This window comes from Salarias fasciatus (assembly GCF_902148845.1).
Source record: "Salarias fasciatus chromosome 7 unlocalized genomic scaffold, fSalaFa1.1 super_scaffold_4, whole genome shotgun sequence".
In the NCBI taxonomy this organism is placed as follows: Eukaryota; Metazoa; Chordata; class Actinopteri; order Blenniiformes; family Blenniidae; genus Salarias; species Salarias fasciatus.
This window is the reverse complement of record NW_021941229.1, coordinates 19,779,528-19,794,211: the sequence shown is the minus strand read 5'-3', so window position 1 is coordinate 19,794,211 and position 14,684 is coordinate 19,779,528. Positions and strand designations below refer to the sequence as shown.

The following is a 14,684-nucleotide window of genomic DNA, read 5'->3' as shown; positions in this document are numbered from 1 at the left end:
TTAGTTTAGTTTAGTTTAGTTTAGTTTAGTTTAGTTTAGTTTAGTTTTGTTTAGTTTAGTTTTGTTTAGTTTAGTTTGGTTTACTGTAGTTTGGTTTGGTTTACTTTAGTTTGGTTTGGTTTGTTTTAGTTTAGTTTAGTTTAGTTTAGTTTAGTTTAGTTTAGTTTAGTTTGGTTTACTGTAGTTTGGTTTGGTTTGTTTTAGTTTAGTTTAGTTTAGTTTGGTTTACTTTAGTTTGGTTTGGTTTGTTTTAGTTTAGTTTAGTTTAGTTTAGTTTAGTTTAGAATCCCTAGCTGACCTGATCATAGGCTGCATCGAAGAGAAACGTCTTGAGCCTAACCTTAAATGTGGAGACTGTGTCTGCCTCTTTGACACCACTTGGAAGCTGGTTCCATAAAAATGGTGCCTGATAGCTAAAGGCTCTTCCACCTAGTGTCCATTTAGAGACTCTAGGAGTCACCAGTAACCCTGCATTTTGAGAGCGAAGTGCTCTGATTGGTTGATAAGGCGTTAAAGCATCTTGGAGATAGGTTGGAGCCATCCCATTTAGGATTTTGTAAGTGAGGAGAAGGATTTTAAATCTAACTCTAAACTCGACTGGAAGCCAGTGAAGAGATTTTAGAACGGGAGTAATGTGTTCACGTCTTCTAGTTCCAGTTAATAATCTATCTAATATAATCTAATTATATTAGATATCATAATAATCTAATTATGTATTCACAGAGTCTACCTATCAATATACAAACAAAACAAAGCGGCTCAGGCCAATGGGGGTGGGAGGAGGCGGGGTGATGGTGGTGGTGGTGGAAAGCCCAGTGCCAGATGCATAGCATATTTAGCCCCGGACGCTAACGAAGACAGATGACTTCTCCCTGTTGGAGCCCACATCGTGAGGCAGGGGACGGAGGGAGAGGGCACCATCATCACACAGACACACGAGCACATCAGTCGGTGATGAATGGCGAGAAACCTAAACATAGCGGATGCTCAGTGTCTGGCGAGCGATGCGTTTCTGTGACGCCGGGGCGATCAGCGTGGTTTATTCAGGAGCCACAAAAACGCAGGCAGGCCCCAGAGTTGAGCTGAGGCGGAGAAAGACTGCATCAAATGTTTGCGCGGTCCACGCAAGGCAAGAGGCTACTCCGCAGAGTTTACAGGTTTTTCGGCCTTGAGATGCTGTTTTGTAACCCTGTGACTTGTTGTTTACCCTTTATCTCATGAGGATGTGAAGTTTCACATCAAATAGCCTTGAAAAAATCTTGGACAAAGACACATTTTGACATAATAAAGGCACAATAATGTTGCATGGCTGCATCCCTTCCAGATTCTGGGTTCGTGCTCTTGGATCACTGGAGGATCCTTGATTTTATCAAACATTGCCTGTGTGAGACGTGATTTCAGCTTCCATATTGATATGGAAAAAGGGTTAATTGCTTTGAAACTGTTGTTGGTTCAATAATAAGGTGAAGGGAAGGCGTAATATGTTCCTGTTTGTCTTTGCAGCAGAAACGACGCTGCCCAAAATACTTTCCTTTTCTGTAGTTTTTTTCATGAATGTATTCTAACAATATTAGAATTTTTTTATGGTAAACGTGGCTGCTGATGTAAATAAGTCACACACAGTTGAGATGTTTTTAAATATTCGCTTGTTCTTTGTCGGATCCATGGCGAAATGAAGCTGGTGTCAAATTACTGCCTGATGCTGTTGTTTTGTTATCAAGAGAGGACTGTTTTAAATGGATCAAAACGTTCACACTGGTTTTTTGAGCCCAGGTGGTCACACTCCTTTATATGAATATTTGTTTAGTTACAGCGCTCACTACTGAGGCTTTTATTTAGACTCAAACTTAAACTAACAGATGAGCAAAATAGGACGCTAATGTTCACCCCTTAGAAATATCAACCAGATTCGGACTGAGCACATCATCAATATTTGAGACATTTGACACTCTACGTAAACTGGCCTATTGGAAGAAAGAGGGAAGAGCGTCTAAAAAAACAAGTGAACTGACTGGTGTCTAAAGCCAAGAGTAGGGTAAATTATTTTTTCTTCCTCAACTATCATTTGTCAGAAAGCAACTTTGAATAATTCCCAGGTTTTCTCGTAGGCAGTATCATCAGGTCACCACCGTGCATTATAGCAGTTCACATTTCTAACCCATATTTTAAAAAAAGTCCTTGTTCAAGTTATTAATTAATCCTTATTTCTTTCATGCCAAAACATCTGCTTAAAAAAAAAGAAATAAATGGAGACCTTAATTTAGCTTTACAGGCAGCTTGGATGTCTTCGGGCTGGCAACACAGAGCTGCTTTATCTGACGTTAATCAATCAAATTAACTGCAAATAAGTGGATAACTGCTGCTAAGCTGGTGTCGGTGTGATGTCCGTGGAGGGAGGAAACATTCGGTTATTGTTCCAGTCTTCGGCGTTGTCCGGGCCTCCTGACATTTACCTTTACAGATGGGCCTGCTCGGTTAAACGGCTGTGACACGTGTGCGGGGAAGGGGAGGCGGCGATGCTTATAGGCAGGATGGTTTAAAGAGAAAATGTGGAAGGCCTGATGACAGAGACAACATAGGAGTTTGTGCAGCTGTTTTAGCGTGATGGATCTATTATCCAGCCATTACAAGATAAATGATCGATCTCTGCCGTCCTCCCTCCCCTCCCTGCCGCTGCACCTTCTGCAAAATTGAAATGAGAAGAGAAAGGAGGAGCAGGGGGCGGGGGGGTGGATGGGGGGGCTGCTATGATTAGGGGCTAGGTGAGATGCCCATTAATTTAAGAGAAAACGGAGGGAGGAGAGGAGAGCAGCGGCAGCGAGAGGAGCGAGTGGAAGGGGAGGATCGGCCGACCCCTCGCCGGGCCATCAATCAAAAAGGCGCACGTTGTCTCTGACGTGATGACCCAGCACTCTCTGCCTCTCTGGCACCCTAATTAGAATTCATAGCAAAATAGATGCAAGGAAACGGTTTGGGCCCTTCATAATTTTATAGGAAATTTATTGTTATTAGAAGAACCATTTGCTTAGTGTGATTTTTCCATTACCGGCTTGTCACGCAGGGTAGATAATATGGTCTAGGAGGAGGCCGGGGTGGAGGAGGGGGGGCGGTGTATGAACTCCATAGATTGGGGTGTCAGTTTTGTTGATGGTGCATGTAGTTTACCTTGGAGCGAAGTCTAATGGGGGAAGTTGGGAGAGAATGCATAAAACCTCGCAGCAGGAAGCACATGCTCAGAGACAGCAGCGCAGATAAGCGATAGCGGCGGCCTTGGGAAGGTGATGCAAGACGTGCGAGGGAGCAGACTGTACGTCTGCACGTAGATTCATTCACAGCAGAGTATGACTGCACAAATGTCCATTTCTATTCACTGTGCTGATTATTGGAGAAGTTCATACAGTCTTTGCTGAATTGTCAAAGCTTTTAGATTTAATGTTGATCATTTTGTTTGCTTACGTCGAAGCGATTCCCACCGTTTCTCTTCTGAAGCTGACCAGATTAAGAAAGGCCTCTCTTCGGTGAATGCCGAAACAGTGAAGCCCAACATCGGAAGGTCTCACTCCTCTCACTAACACAAATGGAAATGATGGACAGTTCCCCAGTTGTACTCTAGATTGCAGAAAACGTCCTAATATGCACTGCTTAAATGTTTAATTTTGAGAACCTCAGAGTGGAAAGCCTTTGGTTCCCCCGCTGTAACCTCTGGTGCCACACTTTAAGCTGTGAATTAAGATTTCAGCTTTTGACACTGTTTGGACTAAGAGTGGCCCATTTCACATTCCACAGAAATGAAAATACTCTAAATGTAATTAGTTGTAATTACTGAGTTCTCATGACGATTGATAATATGAACCAAAATACATCAAAATTAAGATATTTAAACTTTTGATGCTTTTTGCTCACATATTTTGTACATTGAGGCTGGGTCAAATTTGTTATTGAATGGTAGCATGGTTTTGTAAAAACAAGTACTGTTTGTTTCGCCTGCTCTGTATAACTTTTATTTGGATTAATCATCTATTTAGTTATTTTAAATCATACATTTGTCCATTCTAACTCCAAATTATTTTTGGTGTTGGTTAAATCTGACCTTGCATTTTTTTCTCGCTTTGTAGAGTTGAATGCTAGATTTAGTTTGTATGCAGAAGGGCAAATGAGAAATGAGTCTCACTTGACTGTTACGTGACAACATGGTGCTTACTTGTGGAAATAAAAGCTCAGACTTGTAAGACATTTATAGCTGTGGTCAAAATGTGTTGGGATCACAAATCCCCTTCAGTGCTTCCTGGATTTTTTTTTTTTTACACTCCTACTTTTGTAGGATTTCTTTCCCAATTTTGAAGCCACTTCTTGTGGTGGTCATGATGCATTTTGATTGCATATTATACACGTCTGCGTATTTCTATGTTAGTAGTGTACTCACAGTCATTTATACAGCGATAATATAAAATTTACTCTTGTTGTGACTGAGGAATTTAAACATACTGAACAAAGAAGTTTTGCGTTGCGCGGCGATTATTATTTTGGCAGTGAAGTTCAAACTCTTGGAGAAGCTGCTGTTGATTTCTTTTCTTTTTCTTTTTTTTTTAATCATCGTGACACATTTTTAAAGATCCCTCCTGCTCATTTCAAGGATGAGCAGAAGAGCAAAGTTTCCCTCCCATGAAAGATTTACCAGGCGTTCAGCAGCATACTCAGCTCTGCTGCTAATTCGCCTAATGGATGTTGCATGCAAATGTGGAGCTATTTAAAATAGGAATAAACATGCTTTCCATTTATAAGAGTGATTCCAAAGAAGCATTGTTGTAGCAAGTTATTACTTACCAAACAATAGTTATACATCTCACTTTTTTTGTGCGTATTGTTTAGCTGCATTGCTTCCCTTAAGAGTTTTCGCCGTCTTCATGACTGGAATGAGACAGACATTAAAGTCGATTGCGGGCTACAGTGAAGCAGTAATTCCCATTAGACTGTATTTAGAAGCACGGTGAAAAAAAATAAATTCATTAGGGAACACTCATTACGGTCTTAGAGTAATTCCACTGACGTCTGCAGAGGCATAAAGTGTTCATAATCACTCATCTGATGCCAGTACTACTTTTATTAGCTGTCATTATGTTTTGACTGCCGGTGTGTTAAATGGCTGCAGTGTGTGTTGTTTTCCAAGGCTGCTGCTGCTGGGATGTCCCTGCAAAGTGGGTGTCATTGCTCAAAAATACATAGCATCTTTACAGCCCTCCTATCATCAAATGTAACTTTATGGATCGCTGTATTACCGTAAAATAATCAAGTTGTCTGAGCCTCCGGTGATTCATCTATCAGCGTTAGCGCGCGAGTGTCAGAAAAGCTAATCATCGCTCAGGCCCAAGGTACAGATTTCTCCGAGAGTCTGCCGACTGTGCGGCCGTGCACGTGCACACGCGCCCACACAATCAATGCAGGCTCATGGGCGGCCCTGATGGGTAAATGCAGCAGGTTCCCGCAGGGCCACCGGGGGCCAGGAGGCTTTAATTGGGAGGACCAGATTCAGCTCCCTCTCCCTCCATCTCTTTCACCTTCTCCGCCTGCCTTTGATAATGCTGTTTGCATATTAATACGCTGCGGTGTCACTCACTCAGCCTCTCAGTCAGTCAGGCAGGCAGGCAGGCAGGCAGCGGGCGGGTGGCAGAGGTGGTGTGTGGGGAACGCAGCAGCTAAATGGGTTTTTTCCCCTCCAACCAATAAAACACAGTTGATTATCGGATCTCTCGGCTGCTCCTTCCTCCTGGCGGCCTATTTTCCCTTCGTATTAAACATTTCGACATGAGAAAAACTCCCACTGATGACGAATTTATTTCACACACAAACTTTAAAACATTTTTCCTTCCAATTATCGCGTAGTTAGAGTCTGGACCGCTCGTGTAGTAATCAAAGTTGTAAATTGGCATTGTGTGCGTGTTTTTTTTTTTTTTTTTTTTTTTTTCTGAAGTGCAATTATACTACTTTGTAACCAGGGTCATATCTGTTAACCTGTGATTTATTTCTCCAGAGTTTGCATATTACTGCTCATTAAAGAAATGGAGTATTTGTTATATTTGCTACAAATCTTCCTCCCTTCCATTAGCTCGCATGTTAATAAAATTGGAGAGGAGTAAATTTCTCCCGAGGTTGTTATTTTCCTTTGTTCTTCACGCCCTCCTCTGAACTGTTTCCTCTGCAGCTGGTGGCCGGCAGCGTGGTGATGGCGTTCGAGGAGGTGTGCCCGGACCGCATCGACCTGATCCACAAGAACTACAGGAAGCTGTGCAACCTGCTGGTGGACGTGGAGGAGTGGGGGCAGGTGGTCATCATCTCCATGCTGACGCGCTACGCCAGGACGCAGTTCACCAGTCCCTGGAAGGAGGTCAGGCCCACCTGCTCCCGCACTTTTTTTCCTCATAGCGCCACCTGCTGGCAAACATAAAAAACCTAAATTGTAACAGCATTCGTCTGACTTCCTGCGTTTCAGGGTGTAGAGTTTGATGAGAACAACGAGAAGGCTTTCTACGACTCCGACTCCGAGGAGAAAAAGGGACCGACGGAGTCGAAGCCCTACATCATGGATCCCGATCACCGGCTGCTGCTCAGAAACACCAAACCTCTGCTGCAGAGCCGGAACACTGCCGTGAGTCGACACGCCACCGTCACCTGTAAAGGTTATGATGCATTGTAGGTTCATCTGGAAATTTCGCCCGACTATCTCCAACTTTTGGTTGATATTAAGCAGAATTGAATTCAAGCCATCGCTCTGCCACCACTGCAGTCCTCGGTCATGTGCCGATGACTCTGAGTCAACACACGTGAAATACAGTTGATAGACAGTCATTAAGTGAGGCTAAAGCCTGAGGTATATTTTTACCCTGTTGAGAGAGGAGTGCAGCCTTGTATCTCGTCCGAAAAAGAAGTTCGACATGGCTAATGCAGCTACAGCCCGCTGTATACACTTTACAGCATTAGTAGATACATTTTCTTACACAAATATAACATGCACACTGGAATACCCACTGAAGTGCACCCCTCTAAGAGTGGAAAAAAAAAAAAAAAATATATATATATATATAAAAGCCACATTGAGTGCAGATCTCCATCATCCTGGACTCTCAAGGTCTCTGTCGCTGTGTAGCAGCGGGAGGAAAAATGCTCCTAAATGAAAGTGTTGATTAAAATGTGACATGCTGTGTCTTTCCTGGCGGTGACGCAGTGACATCCTCCATCTTCATAGACGCCTGAAGCCTTTCATTCTGCCTGCGGCGACGGACACATGGCCCGCCGCTGTTTAAGGCGCCGCTGACATATTGCCCCTCCGCGGTCGTGTCAGGAGTGGCTTTGTGGAGCGCTGAGAAAATGCAACTGATGAAAGGAGCTTTTTTTTTTTTTTTTAATTTATATTATTTACCCTTGAGGGGACAGAGAGTGATGTGCTTGTGAGACTTGTGTCGGGACTTTAAAGTGCAGGACGGCGGCCAGTGGCCGATTCATACAGGTAGGGATTTGTGATGATGGTGCTGTTCCATAACAACAGTGCCAAAGTCACAGTGATATCAGGTCCACTCCACAACACGTTTATTCTAATCACACGAAGCCATTTTAACTCTGAGAAGATATGCATGAAATGAGCTTTTATGTCTGTCACGATGTTTTCAGGTTGTAATGTCGGTGGCACAGCTTTACTGGCACCTTGCTCCAAAACACGAGGTCAGCATCGTCACAAAGTCGTTGGTCCGGCTGCTGAGAAGCCACAGGTAAACGACGAGACACACTCTCCCTTCTCCGCCGTTTTCGCGTCAGCGCCGTGATCCCGTCGCCTTTCTTGTGCAGAGAGGTGCAGTACATTGTGCTTCAGAACATCGCCACCATGTCCATCCAGAGGAAGGTAGGTCTTCTCCTGCACAGCAGCACACTCGCAATGTTCCGCATTCAGATTATCCTGATAACTCGAGTCGCCTCCACACAGGGGATGTTCGAGCCCTACATGAAGAGCTTCTACGTGAGGTCCACCGACTCCACGCATATAAAAACACTAAAGGTAGCTCCCGCTTTTGTTTTCCTCTTTTTATGCAAACATGATTCCAAATGAGAGATTTGAGAATATTTGGCACCCATTTTCAATTTTAGTTTTAGGTCTTGTGGTTTATATTCCCAGTGTGGGTGGCTGTTGTTTACAGCTTCTTTTAGTATTTTTAATGTAAATGAGCTGTAAGATGGGAAAAATTTAATTCAAAATTAGCTTTATCTTAATTTGTTAGATGGTTTAAGCATTTCCCTATGTTCAGTTTTATGCTAAACCTGAGTGTGAGTGTTGTGTACCAGTCCACTGAAGCCAAAGCCTTGACTGATGATATAATGGGTTATTTTCATATATAGCTAAGAGCAATAAAATAAACAAACTGGATGGCTTAGTAGTTGATTAGTAGCACATAATGACTTGAAAATGACAAATACACAAAACACTTCTAAAATAATTATGATACCTTGTTGACACCTTCAGCTGGAAAACTCCTCAAAACTTTCTTGCCTCTGCGTATGTTACTGCTCGACTCACCTTTAAACTCAATTCATGTTTCAAACTGAAAGTTGGTTTTTCACAGAAAATAACAATCTGAACATACAAGAATTAAATTTCAAAGAAAAACCATGAATGTGTTAAAGGAGGGAATGATAAATGATTAAAATATGGCCACTCGGCAGCATCTGCTTCACGCTTTGAGGCAACATCATTTTATGAAAATAACTCTTTTGCTTCTCCTTAAATAAACAGAAGTCATAAGTTGCTCTGTTCAGTGTCCCAAAGTTGTAACATTTTATATCTGTATTTATTTGCATGTACATACTGTTTTGACTTTTTGTTCATAAAGGCTGATAAATGATTGTGTGCTTGAACAATTCACCAAAATGCAACACATTAAATATATTAAGAGTACACAGACTGTAATGAAAAGAGGATTTACTGTTCTACTGTTGTTTATAGTAGAAATTTAATTATGTATTTTGATGCATTTGTCTCTCGCAGTTGGAGATCCTGACAAATTTAGCCAATGAAGCAAACATCTCAACCATCCTGAGGGAATTCCAGGTGTGTTTTTCTTTCTTTCTGCATGCCTGATGATGACCGCTCTCCATTCAGCGCTCTCCGTTCACTGCCGTTTTGCCTCTGCAGACGTACGTGAAGAGCCAGGACAAGGCGTTTGCAGCAGCCACCATCCAGGCCATCGGCAGGTGCGCCACCAACATCACCGAGGTGACGGACACGTGTCTCAACGGCCTGGTGCTGCTGCTGTCCAACAGAGACGGTAATACGCCGTTTTGTCGCGTCTTGTTTGCCGCACTGACGCTCTGTGTCTGCGTTTATGTCAGCTTTATCGTTTCGTCCCTGTAGAGACGGTGGTGGCGGAGAGCGTGGTGGTCATCAAGAAGCTGCTCCAGACTCAGCCCACTCAGCACAGCGACATCATCAAACACATGGCCAAGCTCTTTGACAACATCACCGTACGTCGACACCGCCGCAGGGTGAATTTTTTTCTTTAACGGGCGCGAGTCGTTGTGAATTCACGGATTCCCCGCCCGAAACGGCAGGTTCCGATGGCGCGGGCAAGCATCCTGTGGCTGATTGGCGAGTACTGCGAGAGGGTGCCCAAGATCGCTCCGGACGTCCTGCGCAAGATGGCCAAGACGTTCACCGCTGAGGAGGACATCGTCAAGCTGCAGACGGTCAACCTGGCCGCCAAACTCTACCTCACCAACTCCAAGCAGGTGCTAAATAAAAGCACCGATAAATAAATGAGTGAAACTACACAGTGAAGAGATTACAGTTACAGTTACTGCTGCAAGTGCTCTACTATATATTTAATTGGAAATGTGTTGATAAGGAGAATAAGGGGAACTCCAGTGAGATATGTCGCTTCAATAATGGATAATTAACTGTTCAGTAGCAAAAGTGAACTCCCGAAAAAACACTTGCGCAGATATATTACTGTTTGAAGATGGAGATGGGAAGTTAAATGGCCTGATCTGTGAGGCTGATTCTGGAAATTATTCTTTAAACTTTTTATTTCATAAGCCTTCTTTTGGAGTTAGAAGACCAATTTTAAAACCGAGCTGAGTTAGTTTGAATGTATTATTGCGTCCCTTAGGAGGATCTTGGAGTCTGGAGGCCCATTTAGTTAGGATGGGGTGATGGCGGCCTCTGAGCCGGGTTTATGAGCCCAGACGCTGCCCTCCCAAACGATTATTGCTCCTCTCGGTCCTCATAATGTGTCGGGAAGGATGGAGGAGGAGGGAGACGGCGAGACAGAGACAACAGGATTATAATACAGAGCCTCTCATGGAAGCTGCAATTTTAGTTTTTATGCTGGTTTAAATATTTCATGTTGGTGTGAGTGCTCTGTCTCGGTTTCACTTTTTGAGGTTAAGAGATATTCTCAGAATATGGTGTCATTTTCTCATTTTCTCACGTTTTTTTCTCCCACTTGTTTGAATCTGTTTCACTCATATCATCTTGCCATCCCCACAGACCAAACTGTTGACCCAGTACATCCTCAACCTCGGCAAATACGACCAGAACTACGACATCAGAGACCGAACCCGTTTCATCAGACAGCTGATCGTGCCGAGCGAGAAGAGCGGCGCCCTCAACAAGTACGCCCGACGCATCCTACTGGCCCCAAAGCCGGCCCCGGTGCTCGAGTCTTCCTTCAAAGGTAAATTGTAAAAAACCTCCTCTGGAAACCGGTCACCTCCTCTGTTTACGATTAGCTTCCAACTTTTCTCCCATCTCTGCTTTTGTGAATCATCTCACTGAATACATTTGCGCGTAATCTGCATGCATAACCCTAAAGGCCGTCCGCCCAGGAGCATGCGAAGCCGAACCGGCCGGCGGTTTTTATTATTCTGCCGTGCCCGTCTCTCTGAAGGGCAGTTAGGTCTGACCCCTTTACCTCCGACTAATGAGATGGGTAAATTGTGGAGCTAATCTAACCTTTTTTTGCCGTCGCCGAGACGCTGAAAGAAATCTCCCTCATTTGTCTGTCTCTTTTTCTTCTTGACGAGAGCGACCGAAACTGCCTGCCGCGGCATTAAAATTCAGATGCAGTTTTCACCTACTGGATGTTTATGGAGATGGTTAACCACCCCTGTCATTCTTAATATTCTCTTCTTCTTCTTCTTCTTTTTTGTTAGCAAAGCACTGATTTTTTTTTTTTTTTTTTTTTTTTTAGCGCGTACCTCCTGAGGCACTGACACTGATTATGTGCTTGTGCTGACCACCGGGGGGGAGAGAATAGTAAATGAGTGTATTCACAAACACAGTGAGCTGATAATAAATGCATGCGATGATGGAAGCCGTTATTTTTGTATAAATATCAAACGCTGTTAATTTCCCTGTTAAACAGTGCAGCAGATGTAAGAAACATGCATTTATAGGATGTAAATTGGAGTTTTTCTATTCGTCCAATGGAGACGCTTGACAGTGCCACTCATCCCAAAAATGTATGTTCCTTTCAATCAAAGAAGGAAATTGAAAGGCTTTATGATTTATTAAGATTCTTCTACTTTCTGTGTGATATTCTTCATTATGGACATTCGACTAATGGCTCCCTCATTAAGAACAGACGGAGGTTATAGCCAGCACACTCCACATCTTCACCTCTCATTAAATTTATTATTTTTTATGTTTGATTTCAGCCATGCGTTACATTTTTTAAAATGTATCCCTCTGATAGCCACCCTCCTGCTAATCCAGCGACGACCTTTTTGCTTTCTTCGTCTTCGCTCTCCAGATCGGGATCGTTTCCAGTTGGGAACTCTCTCGCACAGCCTCAACATTAAAGCCTCGGGGTACCAGGAGCTCTGCGACTGGCCCGCCGTCGCTCCTGACCAGTCTGTGAGGAACGTGGAGGTCATAGAGCCAGTAAGATATCTGCTTTCTTTACACGCTCCTCTGGTGGCTAAGTAGATTGTAGTAAATCCATTTTGGAAACATTCCGGGTTAAGTTTGGACCAAGTGGCTGTAAGTACATATGTAAAGTATACATGTGGTATTCATAGGTAGCGAAAATTAGATAAAGAGGTCAGGTCAACATACTTTTCTCTGATGTTTTCCAGGTAGCGTACATGTAATATAGACTGGCTTTAAAAAGTAAACTCAAATTATTAAAATAATTGAAAACAATCTGAGTGCCCTCCTCTGGTGTCTGTTTTCAGGAGCAAGAGTGGACGGCCACAGTCAGCAAGGCCAAGAACCTGAAATCTGATGAGAAATTCTACTCCGATGATGAAGAGGAGAACGAGAAGGAAGGATCTGACAGCAGCGGCAGTGAAGACAGCAGCAGCAGCAGCAGCAGCGAAGGTTTGTTTATGTCTGCATCCTGCAGAACTATAGGGCATTTAAATTCTGATTCTTCATCTGTCTTTGGAGATACCAAAGATCTCGGAGCCCCTGCAAGCTTTGCCTGGATGTGTCTGAGTGTTTGACTGGAATGTTTCAGCAATTAAATGAATAATGGAAGCTTCTGTGCCTGTTTCACGTGCCTCTAGAGTCGAGCAGTGAAAGTGAGGAGGAGAGCAGCGACGAAGAGTCAACCAAGAGCTCCGGTCACACTGGGGGAAGCTCCAGCGATTCAGAAAAAAGCTCCAGCGAGTCTGAATCTCAGCAGAAAAAGAAGAAAAGGACCAAAAAGGCGCCGCAAAAGAAAACGAAGCCGGCCGCTGCTGACAGGTACGGTGAAGTCCCACCTGTCCGCTGGAGCCGGAGCGCCTCATTTCTCTTCCTCGTGAAAAAGTCCAGATGTTTGCCGCTCCTTTCTCCCTCAGATAATTAGACAGGTGTGTGTTTACGAGAAGCAACGGCGAATGTGACTAGAACTCCGCTGCATCAATAATCTCAACCTCCATCTGCTGGAAGCTGTTCTGATCCACAGCCCAGTTCAGTTCTTCACTTCCATCTCTTTTTTTCCTTTCTTCCCTCGAACCTGCCATGAAAACTCAGGAGGCTCAGAGGATCTTTGACATTGCTCTGGCCAGATATTTCCATGTTTACAAGCTGGGATGAAGATAGCAGCATGTATTTAAGTGTTTTAAAAGTAGCTATCTCTCAGAGTGAGACACAGGTCCTCAGAGACAGTTAAAAGTTCTGAGTGAAAAAGTTTTGAAGGCACATAAATTTGACTTATGTCTAGCGTATCTGACCGTCACTTTTTCCCTCCAGGTTGTTTGTATCTGGCTCAGTTTTCTTAGGGTTTTTTTGGAAGAATGATAAATATTTCTCACAATTTTCCAGCTGTTTACAAATCATAAAGCCAAAGAGGATTGAGTCATGAAGGACTGCATGGTTAAGAAAATATTCACTTAAATGAGCTGAGATTTTAATAGAAATGTAGTAATTTTCAAATTAAAGGCAGGGAAATTTGCAATCACTCCATAAAATTGATATTCAGAAGAAAAATAACACAACACTCAGCAAAGTTGAATCATTCACAAAGCCGGCGCTATCCTCACAACCTCTCCAGCTCATTTTCATGATCCTTCTTTTGAAAAACAAATCCTCTGACAAATAAAATAAGTAATTTCTCTGAAAAGTATTCAAAAGGTCCTTTGAGAGATAAAAAGCTGATATTGACTGTGAATGTTTTTCAAGTCAAACAGATCGTTTCCTACCTTTAACCAGAACTAACTTTTGTCTAATCCTTCACCTAAAACTCAGTCTGACCCATTTCATTAATATTTGCTTCCACTTAAAAATCCCTGTGATGTAAATGTACACACTCATGCATTCTGGGTACATTACATTCAGTTCCACTGTCTTCAGACTGTCTGATTAAACCATCACTGCTCGCCTGACCCTGACTTTAATCTAACCTGAGACTTTCATACTTTTCTCTCATGTGGACTTGTTTTTTTTGTCCTACAACAATGAAACGCCTCCATAATGTGAATGTGGCAACGGGTGTAAGTTCCCACAACAGAAATACACACCTGTAAGCACACACACACACACACACACACACACACACACACACAGTCCGAGGCTGGCATGGCTGCAGGAATATCGTCACTGCGAGTTCCATTAACAAGCTAATCAAGGAGAATTTTCCTCCAGTAGCGTAACCCACATTTACATGGCTAATGGATAATGACTTTTGATTGGTCATTTAGCAGCCTGGTGTTACCAATGAATGAGATTTGAGTCATTACTGCCGAATATGCTCGCGCGCACGCTTCTTACACACCGCCAAATTTAGTTTCTTATGCACTCTACCTCATTTGCTCACGGACACACAAACTCGCAGCGATTGTACCTGATCCCGCCGTGTGACAGGCCGCCGGCTGACCCTGTTCTCTCCATTAGAGAGTATAATTAGAGCAACTCACCCCAGTGCTCAAACACACACAAACACGCGCACACACGCATACACACAGTAATTAGAGCCGCTCACCCCAGTGCTTCCACAACAAACACAGCATAATGCCCTCATTATGGCCCAGTCATTTCAGGCAGGGCCTAATCAGGCCCACAGTGATTTATATCACTTTTTCCTGTTCGCAGCAAATGAAATCTGTAGGCCAAATTAATACTGGCTTTTCATCATCGCCCAAGTTAAAAAGCCAGTTACCGTCACAATTCCCCTCATTAATTTAACGGCTGAAAATCCCAGGCAGGCGGAGTAAACACT

The 14,684-nt window shown here is 43.3% G+C and overlaps 1 protein-coding gene across 2 annotated transcripts in view; it reads left to right on the top strand.

Moving 5' to 3' along the window:
• Window positions 1–14,684, top strand: part of ap3b1a (adaptor related protein complex 3 subunit beta 1a) — a 51,086-nt gene that overhangs the window by 11,686 nt on the left and 24,716 nt on the right. For both annotated transcript variants that reach the window (XM_030084950.1, XM_030084949.1), the window contains exons 7-19: window positions 6,200–6,382; window positions 6,488–6,643; window positions 7,663–7,760; window positions 7,837–7,891; window positions 7,973–8,044; window positions 9,029–9,091; window positions 9,176–9,308; window positions 9,395–9,504; window positions 9,592–9,768; window positions 10,529–10,715; window positions 11,793–11,923; window positions 12,217–12,361; window positions 12,550–12,730. In XM_030084950.1, the coding sequence (XP_029940810.1) occupies window positions 6,200–6,382; window positions 6,488–6,643; window positions 7,663–7,760; window positions 7,837–7,891; window positions 7,973–8,044; window positions 9,029–9,091; window positions 9,176–9,308; window positions 9,395–9,504; window positions 9,592–9,768; window positions 10,529–10,715; window positions 11,793–11,923; window positions 12,217–12,361; window positions 12,550–12,730 (1,691 nt within the window). The remainder of the gene's footprint in view (window positions 1–6,199; window positions 6,383–6,487; window positions 6,644–7,662; window positions 7,761–7,836; window positions 7,892–7,972; window positions 8,045–9,028; window positions 9,092–9,175; window positions 9,309–9,394; window positions 9,505–9,591; window positions 9,769–10,528; window positions 10,716–11,792; window positions 11,924–12,216; window positions 12,362–12,549; window positions 12,731–14,684) is intronic.